Genomic DNA, 14,574 nt, shown 5'->3' with positions numbered 1-14,574 from the left:
GGCAAGAATCAACCTATTTGATAAGACAAATCATGGTGGGGAACCAATACAAAAAGAGGAAGAAAGCCTCAGACAACTGCAAGCAGCAGATTCCAAGGCCTCAATGTTGGCCAGGAGGCCATGCCACCTAAAGCCAAGGTTGCTTCCTTGCAGAGAGCCTAGGGAGGTGCAGACATGGCCACGTGTGCCAATGCCCTCTTCTCTCTGGTCTAAAGCCACAAGCATTAGTGCCAGCCCAACCAGTAGCCTCCTAAGCATGTTATTCCCCATTGGGGGACCAGAGAGCAGGACTGTGCAGTGACTCTAGTCATCTAGACTCCCGAGGACAGGCCAGGAGCACCATCTTCTGAGACAACAGATGTCACGGTTATTTTATGGCTTATCATACTCTGAATATGATCACTGACTAGGAGGCCTTGCTTTATTTCAGACTTATACTGCCAAGTCACACTCTTAGCAGCCCCACCATCATGCGCAATCTGGGGGGGGGCACATACGAACCAAACTTGCGCTTCTCATCAGACCAGTGTCTACTGTACTTGAAACCTACAAAAAAAGGGATTTTTCAAATCTGAAAAAAGAAAGGAGGAGTTCAGAAATGACTCAGCTCTGATACGGTACTAACCCTGTGAAGTTTAGAAGTTGCCAGAGGGTCACTGCACAAGGAAGAAGACTGTTTCAAAACAAAAAACAAAAGTCTGTTATCATGGAGCAAGACAAAAATTCAACTCACAACTTGTTACTTCCCAATTTAGGGTCAGTCTTGGCCATAGTTACCCAAAAGCATAAAACAAAGCCATTAGCAACACTTCTCCAGGCTGTTATTGAAAGCTTGAGAAGAAATGTATTTATTGAGTATTAGAAATATTTTTATACTTTATCATTTAATACTGGTGTCAGAAGATGAAAATAAGAGAAGATTAGTAAAGACTAGAGTATCATGGGATAGGGCAAAAATAAGGGCCCTTTCCGTACTAAATCATCTATCAGGTTAATTAAAGCAGAATTCCCCTCTACAGGCATGGGCCCCCTTCACGATCGAGGCCACAGGACACAGCCAACATTCACTCAGAAGACATGAACCAGAAAAGTCACCAAGACACAATGTCTGCACATTATCACCCCACACAAATTAGTTCTAACCTAAAAAGATAAAAGATCTTTAAATAAGCAGAAACAAAATACCAACAGACCCGAGTGTAGTAGGTGGAGGGGGACTTGCTGTGTTTAAGGCTGCTGTAGTTCCTCTGGTCATAGTAGAGGCCTTTCTACAAGAAGCAAAATGGAAGAGCATGGCTTAATGGTGACTATGTTCTAACAATGGGAATGAAACAAAATGAACAATACACAATAAATACTTGTTAAAGGCCTACTATGGGCAGTGATGCCAAAGACAGCCCCTGCCCTCAAGGAGCTAGGTCTAAAGGGCAGACAGCATGCAAACACACACCTACAAAGGAAGCCACAGAAAGTATAAATGGGGAATCATCCACAAAGGCAAGGCACTAGAAGGGAAGGGTTGGAGTAGGCTTCCTACAGAAGAGGAAATTGTAGTTGGGGCTTAAAGGAAGCCAAGGAGGTCAGCAGTTGGAGTGGAGGAGGGCAGCATCCCAGGCACGGGGGACAGCCGGAGAAAAGGCCTGGAGCCGGGAGAGTGAAACAGCCAGGAGGCTGGTGTCGGTGGATGGAAGAGTACGTGCTGAGGAGGAACATGGAAGAAGCCTGGAAAGGTAGGAGGGGGCAGGCTATGAAGGGCTTGTAATGCCAAACATTTGCTCCTGATGTGGTCAGACCTGCAAGGCAGGCAGACACCCCCCCCCCCTGCCGAGCAGCTATGTCCAGGTGATGATAGTGTCAGAGAGCAGGGAGTATAATCTAGAGATGTTGCAGAGGTAAAATCAACAGGCCTTGGCAGCAGCTTGGATATGTTTGGGGGGGGGGGGGTCTGAGAGTGAGGGGTCAAGGATGATGGCCAGGTTCGGAGCCTGGGGGACTAGGTGGATGGTTGTGTTGTCTTTGACAGTAACAGGGAAGGGAGAGAAGGGGAGGGTTTCATGGAGCACAAAAGATTTTGTTTTACTATTACCAAGGACATCCTCCCCAAAATCCACCCCCAAGGTGCTAGGACATATTTAAACAGAAAAGTCAGAGGAACATCATTAGCACCCGTTTCTTCCCCAAAAGGCCGACATCAAACTATTTCCAAACTAAGTTCTTACCAATTATTTCCTTCTTTAAAAAACAATCCTCAGCCAAATGGAATGAAAATAAGGAATTAACTTTCATGCCATACTGACAGATGTCCAAGAAAATTTTACGCAATAATGGCTTCTTTTCTAAAATCCATTTAGCAAAACCACTGAAAAGACTGGAAATTCCTTCTCTTGATGCCTCCCCACTCCAGTCTTGTGGTCCCATATTACAGATGAGGAAATCAAGGCTCAAAGAGTCATGCAAAGAATGAGCAGGGGAGGAACTGAAACTCAGGTAAACGCTTGTCACAATCTCCAGTAACAGCAGACTTTTTAAAGTATAACAAAGGGCAGAGAATCATGCATCCCATTTCTGTCTAAGAAGCTTCCACGAGGTCTACAGCTGTGGAACACAGAAAGTCACACATGGCAGCACTGAGGCACAGCACACACAGGCACTGGCAAGGCCTCACACACACAAGGCTGCCAGGGTGGGGCTGGCCTCTCTGACAGGCACAGCTCTCCCCTCTCCCCCCATCTCCCTTACTCCGCGCCCCCAGCTCCACCCCGACATTCCTCGGCAAGCACCCAGCCTTGCCCATTGTAGACACTGCTGCTTTTTGGGCATCTGCACCACACCACCAACAGAGCCCATTCTCTCTCTGCCAGCCCAGCCCAGCCTTGGGAACTCCTGCCAGTGGCCAGGGGCCGGGCGACGACATCCTCAGGCTCCTGGGTCAGAGATGTTCTTGGCACTGATCATTGCTGACCTGGACACATTCTCCCACAGAAAGTGGCTCTAGTGAAGGAATCTTAGGAATTATTAAGAGTGCTGTGGCCAGGCTACACCAGGGTTTGAAGTCTCTTTGCTGATTGGCCCAGTCGCCTGACCGCCACATAGAATACACCATTTCTATGAGAAAACACTTTCTGACTTACAAAAGAACTGCTGGATCACAATCTCCATCACTGGGCACGGTCAATAACAAAAACAATTACTCAAATATGTATTTTCTAAAAGAAGGAAACTAGCACTTCCTCAATGATAACCTTGGAATCCATAGGACAGAAAGGCCACTGTGCTGTGAAGAACCGCGTGAAGTCCTGGTAGTAAGCAGAACACTCAATAAAGCCTCCTAAGTGGGAACTCCAGTGTGTTACCAAGGGCTGTGAAGGGCTGAAGTGAAGCAAGCACATTCTGGGCTCACAACGCACACACACACAGTGCATATGAGGGATACATGACACTACGAACCAAGGGATCTTTGTAGGAGCTAGACGACCTCCTCTTCGTGCCATAAGAGTCACCATAAGCATGGCTCTGGAAGCAAATAGGTTCATTAAATAAATGTCAGGATTTTTTAGACCAACCACTAAAGTCAAAGTTAACAAAATCCATATTTAACATAGTAACGGGAATCCAAGAGGAAGGATGAGTTTCAGATGGCCTCTGTGCAGCCAACTGTCAACAAACTAAGGGGGGGGTGGGAGAGGGAAGGGATTATCCATTCTGAAAATCATCTTATGCTTCTCATCTGAGTCAGTGGATACCAAAGGTATGGCCTGAGGATTGGTACCCATGTTGTCCTATTTTGGAACTACCAACGTCTGAGCAAAGATCTCCCCTTGCTAGGGTGCTGAGGGTTTCAGCCAGCACGGGTATCTGAAGGGAAGGCTGAGGAAACCCAGAGCTCTCTGCCTGAGCAGGGACAGCACAAAGAGAACATGGCCACAGTCACGGAGGCCCCTCTACCCCAGGTCAGCCGTCTCACCATGTGGCCATCCAAGCAAAGGAACAGCAATCAACCAAGTGTAACTCACTGCCTGTGTGTGCATGTGTGTGCATGTGTGTGTGTGTGTGTGTGTGAGCACATGCATGCTCTACTTACAGTGGAATGCTTCAGTGTCAGATATTTGGGGGGGAACAGTGGCCCCCACAAGGGGCTGAATGACAATACCTGATAAGACAATAGGTATGTGTATCTCAGAGAAGAAATGATTTGGACATACGGGGTTCTAGGTACATCAAGGAGGACTTGTCTCTGTACTTGGCTATGTCCTGGTAATACCCAGGTCAGGCTCACCCTCATCCAGTGACAACCTGATGGGTCTCTGGGATGTATACAGAGGTAGTTGCATTCCAAAGGAAACTCTCAATACTAGAAGGCTGATGGATGATTTTTTTAAAAAATCATTCTAGGTCCTTTTCCCTCTAGACAAATCCTAAGTGACTGAGGTGATTGGCTGCACAGAGGCTGGAATCAAGACGAGCTCCAACCAGACTCAGTCCCTCAACTTGCCTCAGCTCTTGGGTCTAAACAGAACACCCAACCAAGAGAAAGAGGCCTTTGGGGGCTACCCAAGAATCAGGCAGTGACAGACACACCACACTCAGGGAAATCACAGGCCACACCGTGAATCTGGCCCACTTCTGCTCCACATGCTTTCAAGCTTCATCAGGCTAACACAGTTAGGAAAATTCATCATCAGAAGCTTGCTATTTCAAGAAGAGACAATGTCACTATCAATCTCTCAATTCTTAAGAGGAATGGGGTTCCTTTTTTTGTCTTTGATATATTCTTGCAATTTCCAAAGGCAAGGTCCCCCCCACCCAGAATGGTTGTTTCAAAAGTTTATAATAGTATTATTTACTTTTGGCTAGCCAAGCATTTAGTTAAAATTATGGCATGCCTAAACACCAAAATACTGTCTATGATTAGTAAAGCCACGTACTTAGAAAAGTTGTATTAATGATTTAACACAGAGCCATGCAAATGGAACACATACTGCAGACGAATGCTTCGTGGAGCGAGCCTTCAGAGTATCATACTGAGTTTCCAATGGCGATGGATTTGGTCATGTTTTGAAGGAAATGGGAAGAAAAAAAAAACAACACTTTCATTATTACTATAAATTGATCAATTTTAAAAGCCAAAACACATTAAAAAGAAAGCAGCCCCGACTTGGGATTCAGAGACCTAGGTTCTAATCACAGGTCTGCTGATGACAGGTGTAACACCTTAGGACTGTCAACCCTTCCCATCTCTGTGCTTCCGTTTCCTCATGTGAAAAAGAAGAGGGAGCGGTGTATGGGGACAGTGGGGACATGGGGAAATGTGGACCAAAGATTTTCACGATGCTTCCCAGGATTTGTAGCACTGACCAAATGAGGTACTGAGGTGGTCCTGAGTGACCACACCGAAATTGATGGGCCATGCAGGCGAGAGGGCGGTTTCAGGACACACGCTACTGTATGTGACTATGATCTTGCTTTTCTAAAAATAAACATGAAAAGTACAGACAGAAAACCATCTGTAATGATGAGTGTTTCCTTAATGACTCTCCAGTAGACCAGAGGTTTGGAAAAAACCATCAGGTAAAGTGTCCTGGTCATGCTAAAAAGGGAACAAAGCGAAAAGACATCATTGAACAAAGACATTCCAGAAACCCAATCTGAAAAGCATGGCTTTCTATTAAAAAGGGCTCAGCCTCAAACCTCGTCCTGAGGTAACTTACAGCCTACACCGAGGAGTCTCCTTCCAGAGTGCCACACTCTGCCTGCCGTGGATCTAAGACACAGCCAGAGTTTAGTTTTTAAATGAAATGAGAGACAGCAATGGGACAGCCCAACATGGGAATGGACAGTCAGACTCATTCATTAGCTCCTTCTGCACACAGGGCGCAGTGCAGGGCCTCATTCCCTCCCTTGCCAGTCCTGTCCTTTAGTGGAAGGGCTCTGACACCCCCAGCATAAGGAGGTAGGAGGTGGGCAGGTCCAGGAGCAGAGACGCCCCACTCCCATAGTGCTCTTTGGCCACTCTCCTTTCTCTCCGGTCATCTCCTCAACGCCTATGGATACCTATGGGTTCCACTACATTTCTATCTGTCCAATCCTAAGCTCTCTGCTGACCTCCAGCCTCCATCTACAACTACCTACTGGACATCTTAAACTCCACATCTCTAAAACTCTAGAGGTCATCCTCTTTCCCCCTAAACCATCCCCTCTTCCAAACTTCTTAGGACCGTCATGGATGTCACCATCCTTCTAGTCCCCTGGCCCACAAGCATACTGAGCCCTCTGACTCCTCAACTTGTATATGAGGCCCACACATACACTAGGCCCTTTTGCCTATGCCCCTCCTCTGCCCTCAAAGAGCAGACCCCCGGGGGCAGGCCCTCATCACCACCAGCCTGGACTACGACAATAGCCTCTTCTTTGGTCTCCCTGCCTCCAGGCCATCGCCCTCTCTGCTGCCAAAATGATTTTCCTTAAGCATCCACCTAACCACATCCCTCCCTTGCTCGGTGAGCTCCTGTGGCTCCATTGCCTTCCCAATCAAATAGAACACCCTCCGTTTGGTATTAAAAGCTCTTCACAACCCATTTTCTAGTATTCTTCACTTTACTCCCCTCAGCATACTTTAAAGTAAAGCTACAACTCACTGAGCTACCAGCTGCTCCCTGAACACGACACTTCACCACCTGTCCCTGTACTGGCCGCCCTGGGCCTTCTCCTTCCTCACTTCCTGAAGCTTCCCTGGCTTCCTTCATCTTCCACAGAAAGCATTTCGGGGTGCGCCCAAGCTGCCAGCACCCTCCTTCTGAGGTTACTATCTATCTGCTCTGTAGAGATCTTTGAAGAATGTAAATAACGGTTATTAGACTGGGAGCCCCCGAAGTGGTGGGATGTTGTCTTTGTTCATCATTGTATCCCTGGACTTCACAGTGCCTGGTACAGAAATAAATGCTTGTTGACAGACTCTCAGAAAATCTGGAGAGGGAGCACATGCTTTTGGCTAGAGCCTCTATCGAGATCACAGACACTAAGTATATTAACTGTTCCCAATGAAAATCTAACTCTGCTGGCGTGATTCATTTTCTGTTCTGGTCCCTTTATGTCAGAAGTCTAAGGGGGACTCTGAGCTTACAGAATCATCTCCTTAGCTCAGCCATTGGTCTACATATGCATCAAATAATCACGACCCCGTGACGAATGCCCTCAGAAGGCTGGCTGACAACAGTGGTTTCTGCACGTCTGAAAGCTGGAAGGGTCCTCTTCCCCTTCCCCCCTTCCATTTTTTGAAGCCAGCCAACCTTTCTGCAGATTTTATGAAAACACAGCCACCCTAAAATGAAGAGGCTAGTGTAAAATTATTTTAACTGAACAGGGACAGGCCCCCTTGAAAACCAAGTGAACAGCGATGAATCTCCCAGACCTGTCCTGGGAATGATCCTGCCTCACATACAAGGTTCTCCTTTTTCAGAGGCTGCTGAATACGGCTGGTAGGGGAATCTCCAGAATACAACAACTACCTGGCAAGAACCTGCCCAGGAGTTTTCTACCATGTCTGCTCCAAGAGAAGTGGCCCATGGGCCACGCCCCAGGGAGTTCCCACACAACAGGGAACCTGCCAGAGGAGCCTCCTCCTTCCAGACCGGGCTACATCTGGACCTCTTCGGGTCTAGAGTTTCCAGATTAGGGCATCCAAAACACAGGGCATTCACAGAGGTGCATTCAATCCCCAGTTAGGTTCCATGTTTCGGGTATCACTAAAGAAGCTTGGTGCTGTTTAAAAATGTTTAAGCAACAGCTGAGAGTTGATATACCCTATTCTCCTCTACCAGGGATGCCTCATTCCTGAGTACCAACCTAAGGGTCTAGAATGATGTGCTTCCTCCTTGGATGCCTTCAGCACACCCCCAGCTGTTACACCAAGACCACAAAGATACCTCCTGACCTCACCATCACACCAGGCCCTGTCTATCTGCCCACAGAGTTTCAACGATTTTTATAGAATGCTTAAAAGTAAAACAAAGTAAATCAAATTTTGCTTTTACCAACAAAGCTAAACACTGCCAGGGCCACATGACAACTGAAGAATACAAGAGACTAGCAAACCATGCTGCTTGAAGCAACTCACTGGTAAGAGCAGAAGAAGACACCCTGCACTGATGAAGCGCTGCCGGCTTACTAGCAGGTCACCCAAATCTCCTAAGGCGGGAAGCACAGGTGTTGTCATGCCCACTTCACATAAACATGAGACCCAGAGATCAAATCAGCTCTGCCATGTAGCTTTCTGGACCAGAGTATCCCTTCTGGTCCATGTACACACGCAGGGATGCAGGGATGGACAGACAGACATGGACGGAGACACACACATAGACACACACACACACACACACACACACACACACACCCCAGTTCAAATGGAACATGGCTTCTGTTCAGAAGCAAGAGAAAGCACTGGCTTCTCCAACACTCACTTGACTCACAAACACATAAATGTACCTAAACTAATGGAATAACAGCTGGGAAGGAAATCGGTGACAAGGACACAAGATCTGAATCTCAGTCGGGTTTTTTTCAAAAGAATCACAGTAACAACGTACAATCTAAAACATCATTTTAAAAGAATCAAGGAAGTAGGACAACAGAGAAAGTCACACCAACCTGGCCTGCCCGCATGGCCTCGCCCTCAGCTTTGATCCATGATTTCAACTTTCCCTATGGTCAACAGGAAGATCTTCTAAAAACAAACGAATCCCCTGGAATACTAATCAGCGTGTCACCGAATCAACTTCCACAATGCCAGTCAGACGTGTAATCTAATAGCTATGAAACAGCATTATCTAGACAAAAAATACTGTGTATTTAAGGGTCTGTTTTCCCATGTAACAAAGGGATAGCTTCCCCTGAATTCCAAAGATCTTTCCAATTTTTAAAACAATCAATTCATTAAAAAAAGGGAGAAAACCCCAAACATCCAGTTCCAATCAGGGCAACAGGCATGATAAGTAACACAAACCCGTCACTACTTTAGGAATTTTCCCAAAGCACACGTGATTCTCTGAAAGAATTAGACCACAGGACAGACAGAAATGCTTACAGAAGACGGAAATATGTGATTTCAAATTATTTTACTTCATTGTAGTTTTTCTAAATCACTATTTGAATGATGTTTTGATTGCTTCTCCCCAACAGGAAAAATGGGACATTGATGACACCAGAGATTCTTCATGCACTGATTCTTCTGAAAGCTAACACAAACAAGCTTTTGCTCTCGCCACAAAAATGGTACAAATACTAACCCTGTGACTGCCAATATTTCGAGCGGACAGTACATCCTCAACTCCCTGATAATAAAAAGAAAACAAAATGGTGGTTTGTCGGTAAATAGATTAAAAAGGGAAGTCTGAAGACGAGGCTGAACATAGACGGATGTGATTACGAACCAGGTGAGGACGATGGTGACTGGACCGGTGAGAATACCTGGCCCTTTCTGCATCTTCCTGAGAATGGAGAGAATATATGAAAAGTTAGTCGTTGAAAAAGAGCAAGAGTGTCTCCATGCCCACAGACACACACAGCAAAGCCAAGTAAGCCCGACCACAGCCAATGGCCAACCCTTTCAAAATTGCCCACAATGCAAAGGTTTGGACAACTGAGCTCTGGAATCAGAGATCTTGGACAGTGTCATCCAGCAATGGAAGGTTCTGGAGTGCAGGTCAATGTTTCTGGTAAAGCACCACTCACAACCTGCCTTTCTCTGAAAAAACCGTTACACAGCACCAAGGACTTCAATAAGAACAGAAGCTATTACCTTGAAACGCAACCATGAGGGCAAATCTGTCAGCAGAGGTTGAGTTTAGCCTAAGAAATGGCCACTTCAGCCATGAGAAGTAAAACAAGCTTCCCTGGATAAGGAAATGCTTGATTTTTCCACAAGTATATTTTTAAGAGAGAGCAGATGCCATTAAAATAGCTGAGAGGATGGATATCACTTTGGTATTTGGGTGTAAGGTCCTTCATTTGGATGGATCTCAGAGGCAGCATCCTGCAGCACTCAGACACAGCTCCTACTCTGGAGGCCAAAGATCCCACCCCACCCCCCCCCCACCCTGCTCCCCAGCCACCACCACCAACCAAGACCTTCTTTCTCATCCCTGCGGCATGCTTGGTGCATCAAGGAGGCTCGATGGCAAACTCTGTGAAATGCCATCCTTCTCTCCAAGCAGAATCCTGGAGGGCCAGTAATGCAGGAGACTTTCTCTTTTTTAAATCTGAAGTTATGACCACAGATGCAAACCTATGTTTAATCCCCTTCCTATGTTTATTTGGGTGGGGAGATGCAATGTTAATGGGATTTGAAGATCTTCTCTGCCCATTAATAGGCCTCACATGGAACCTATTGGGGGAGGACTTGCCCTAGGGGGAAGCTTGCTGGTAGGAAGGCTCACACCTTTTGCTAATTTCTAATTAGGCACTGAGTCACAAGTGTTATGATGCCCTCTGGCTCTGAGAAGAGTATATATACTCTGAGGTGAAGTTTTGCTTTGGGGGCTCACTCATTGGAAGGATGTTCATGTGATTTGGCCAGATGAAACTCTGGGTAGCTGTTAAGGAGCGTGCCCCCCACCCCGCCCATTCCACTTTGAAAACATAGATGTTGGTTCTTCTCTCTCTGGTAACTATATATGCATTGCTTTGGTCAGACAGTTGGATCTGTCTGTTGATCTGTGCTCATTTTGCAGACAGTTAGAAGCCCTGTCTGTTGATCTGTGCTATTTTCTGTTTGTATATTCTCTGCTTGTCTCTACGTTCAGGGTGCTGACCTTTCCCCTGAATTAAGTGAATGATATATGTATGTTTAATTAAAGTAAGATTGTTGACCCCTTTAAAAGCTATTTTTCCCTTGAAAGCAGATCAAAGAACCTGTGCTAGCAGGCCATCCTGGATATGCTAGGGTGCTGGCTACTACAGGGAAAGAGGCTGGAGCTATGAGGGCATCAGTGTGGAGAATTCCCAGTGTGAAAACTCCATCCACTAATGCAGATCAGCAACATGCCTGTAATTCAGACTCTTACAGAGCTGCCTGGGGCACTGGGATACTAAGAAGGACTGACCATGGTCATAAAGCCTATGAAGTATTACATTTAGGCCTTCCTGACTCTAAGGAAAACATCACACTGGCTCTCATTCTGTTCTTCATAAATTTGCCTCTAAAACTTTATCAAATCAGAAAAGATCTGGAACATTATTAAAATTCAAAGGAACTGGTGAATGCTAGATATAAAAATTTTTAAAAGCCAAACTGTTTTCTCTCATACACAGAAACTAGAATGCCATGTTAATGAAGCAAATATTTGCCCACTAATAACCTGAAAGCTTTCAATGAGCCCAAAGTGATATTGCACAACAGCCATTCACGGTCACTTGTGTGGACATGTGGCACTAAACAATTTCTCTCTCTTTTCTAAAATTAATGAAAATAAGAAAATGTCAGAACACAGGCCAGGGCAAGTCCACTCTTCTCAGCATTCCAAGTAGCCTCCTTCCCTGCTCCACCTCCAGCAATATCTAAACAGAGGGTAGATTTTCAATGTCTATACCGGATCAGAAGCCTGGTGGAGCTTTCTTTAAAAAATTACTCCTATACTTTTTGTTTTAGTGGAGGTTTTAGCTTATAAATAACTCCGCTGAATTACAGTCTAGTCCTAATCAGTCTCCTGACTGTACTTTTTAATTGCCTGAAAAGACTAAGCTTGATTGCAAGAGAAGCTTGTATGCTAAGAGCAGGAGCCAGTCAAAAAGTTTGCCAATTATATATTTCAATAGAAAGGAAGTGGTATTTCTCAGCTGCCATTGGGAAGCCTCCCTCCAGCTCATGGCTTCCTCTTGTGGCATCCAATCTGGGGGCATGGGCAGAGCCCTTGAACAAAGATGAAGCTAAGCAAGCTAAAATGACAAGATTAGCAAAATCCTCCAAGACATTTTTAGAAGAAAGAATGGTTTGGGCCATCCTGCAAACACATCCTGCCAACCTAGTAATTCAAGACCAAAAATACATTAAGAGACCAAGACCTAAAAAAATCACCACACACACATATAAAAGGAACCCTAGGAGAAACAGTGGCCCATGCCCTTCTTATGAAGGACTGTTCACAAAATAAACGTGAGGTTGCTGGACAAAATAAAATGGTTATCCCACCCCAGACAAACTTGGCTCCCACCACACACCCCAAACATTCTCACACAGTGGTGCACACTGCAAACCATTAGTACATGGCCACTTCATGCCACTTTGTCAGTAAGTGCGCATCCCATGCACAACAGTAGTCTTTCTGGGCCTACCATCCACTTCTGAATCTGGCCCCATTTTCGATCATAGGAACGATGGGAGTGCTAAGGAGGCAAAAATGTTATTTCACAAAAATGTGGGAGGGAGTGAGCATCCTCCATGAGTACTCCATTCACAGCACCATCTATATCTTAGCAGTAACAAGACAGGTTACTGAACCTAAGATGACTATCCAGGTCAAATTCAGTGTTAAATAGTCACGGGCTGGCCAGGCCCAAAAGAAGCAGTCACCCCACTGGTCTGAAAGGGCAGCTAAGAAGCTGAAGGGTAACTGCTGGGCAATATCCCATCTGTCTCAGATGTACTAGGACTTCCATGGCATAAAGCTCAGGGCTAGATGAAGCTGGGACAATATAGGGGCTGTCAACTGAGAGACCAACCACCACATCAAAAGGAATCTTTTCCTATTATAGCCAGGACTTTCCCTGTCATAGAACATTTTGGTATGTGGCAGCAAAAACTTTCTGAATATGGGAATCTGCAGAGCCTGAGCCAACTGGAAGAGGAGGAAAATGACTGGTGAATTCCAGTGATCATCCCAATGTCCATACACCTCAAGATGAATATTCTGACTTATTTCATGACATAAATGACTTTCAAAAACATCCCTTCTGTCTCAGGCTACGTCCTCCCACATCTATCTGCCGGCCTCTATCTGGTGGTGGTTTGTTGGTTTTGGTTACAGGGCATGGGAGAGCTCTCCTTTCCTGGGGGACATCCCCTCACCTCCCACCCCCTACCCCTTTTACCTCCTTCTGCTGCCGCTCCAGCTCCCTCATCCGGATGTCTCTTGCTTCGGCCCGGGCAGCCCGCTTGGCTGCTAGCCTGGCCTCGGCCTGGAAGCAGATTCAGAAAGAGAGCTATCAGAGTTACTGAAATAGGGAGAGGTGTCAAGTCAGTATTCAGGGTGGGTATGGCAGGGAGCAACAGAGATGGCTCAATGCTACCTACACTGAATGTCTGCTCCTCTACACGTCTTCCTTTGCCTTCCCCAAACCAGCTGATTCAGATTGTGTGTCTCCATTGCAGTGATGAGTTTTCTGACCTCTTAGAGATTTCTATCTAATTCCAATAAAAAAAACTAGTTAACAGAGACCATGAAAAGCTAGTTGTTATCTCCCCCTGGACACCTTCAGCTGAGGGCATTGATTAACAAGCTCTGGGTAAGTGCCATCCTTTAGCCCAACATGCAAGAAATAGACTAGATCTAGGTCTGGTCATTAGCTCCAAAAAACCTCAAGCAACTAACCTTCTCAGGCTGATTTTTAATAGACTCCAAATGAAAACCAGTAAGATGAGTCACTTTAAATTGACTCTTCTACCTTTGGTTATCTACCTTACCCCTTTTTTGCTACTGTAGTGTTTGTTCCTCACAGTCCAATAACCCCATCTATACACTTACACAAAGCCTCAAAGAGATGTGTGATCTCCTCAGTTTGGGGATGCTTGCCAACAACAGCGATCACAAGCCATCTCTGTCTGCCCATCCTCTACAACTCTTGTCTTGGTCCCCTCACACATCTGCCGCCTATCCCTCTCAACACCCTGAAGCCTGGGAGGCTCCAAAAGGTGGGAAGCTGGGCCTTTCTGGTCACACAACCAGCAAGAGACAGGACCAGGCATTTTATCCAATTCTCATGACTTCTCACATCTCTCCAAAACAGGAAATATACACGATAAAGCAGTCTCCATGGCATAGGCCACCAAGTTAAACATTTTACCACACGGTAAAAATTCAACGAATTAAGAGCAGAGAAGGCCAATCCCAAATGCCCAACACACTCACCAGCACTCCCTCTAGCCCTGTCCACCTCGTTCCCAGCAGAAGGCTGCACCGGACCCATACACCTGCTGTTATCTTCCCTACTTTACAGATGAGGAAACTGAGGCAGACACAGGTTAAGGAACTTGCTAGTAAGTGTCTGAGGTCAAATCTGAACTCACAGCTTCCTGACTCCAGACCCAACACTGCATTCCCTGAGCCACCAGCTGTCTGTATCAGAAAGACCATCAACAGATTTCTTTCTAAAGGTACAAAACAGCTGTGTGACTCTGGGCAAGTCTTTCCACCTCCCTCAGTCTCCTTTCCTCATCTCTAAAGAGGGGGTGATAAGAACAGCACCACGTCCTAAAGCTGTTGGAGGGAGCTTTAAAGAGCTAGATGAATCAAGTCAATTGCTGCTGAGCCATAAGGAAAGATGGGTATGAAGAATGTGGAAGAACACAGTAAGACTTAAAGAAGG

At 45.9% G+C, this 14,574-nt stretch overlaps 1 protein-coding gene across 11 annotated transcripts in view; it reads right to left on the bottom strand.

Annotated features, from left to right (window-relative positions):
* LRRFIP2 (LRR binding FLII interacting protein 2) overlaps positions 1-14,574 on the bottom strand; it is a 113,114-nt gene that overhangs the window by 39,831 nt on the left and 58,709 nt on the right. For 5 of the 11 annotated variants that reach the window (XM_036738552.1, XM_036738557.1, XM_036738555.1 and 2 more), the window contains exons 3-11: positions 13,081-13,167; positions 12,325-12,375; positions 9,426-9,482; positions 9,282-9,326; positions 4,980-5,021; positions 3,448-3,513; positions 1,194-1,268; positions 626-673; positions 502-546 (exon numbers count right to left, since the gene is read on the bottom strand). In XM_036738552.1, coding sequence (XP_036594447.1) covers positions 502-546; positions 626-673; positions 1,194-1,268; positions 3,448-3,513; positions 4,980-5,021; positions 9,282-9,326; positions 9,426-9,482; positions 12,325-12,375; positions 13,081-13,167 — 516 coding nt within the window. The remainder of the gene's footprint in view (positions 1-501; positions 547-625; positions 674-1,193; positions 1,269-3,447; positions 3,514-4,979; positions 5,022-9,281; positions 9,327-9,425; positions 9,483-12,324; positions 12,376-13,080; positions 13,168-14,574) is intronic. The other 6 variants (XM_036738559.1, XM_036738561.1, XM_036738560.1 and 3 more) reach the window with 2 other exon arrangements.

This window comes from Trichosurus vulpecula, chromosome 9 (genome assembly GCF_011100635.1).
Source record: "Trichosurus vulpecula isolate mTriVul1 chromosome 9, mTriVul1.pri, whole genome shotgun sequence".
Classification (NCBI taxonomy): domain Eukaryota; kingdom Metazoa; phylum Chordata; class Mammalia; order Diprotodontia; family Phalangeridae; genus Trichosurus; species Trichosurus vulpecula.
Note: the sequence above shows the minus strand (reverse complement) of the source record. Positions and strands in the feature narration are given on the sequence as shown.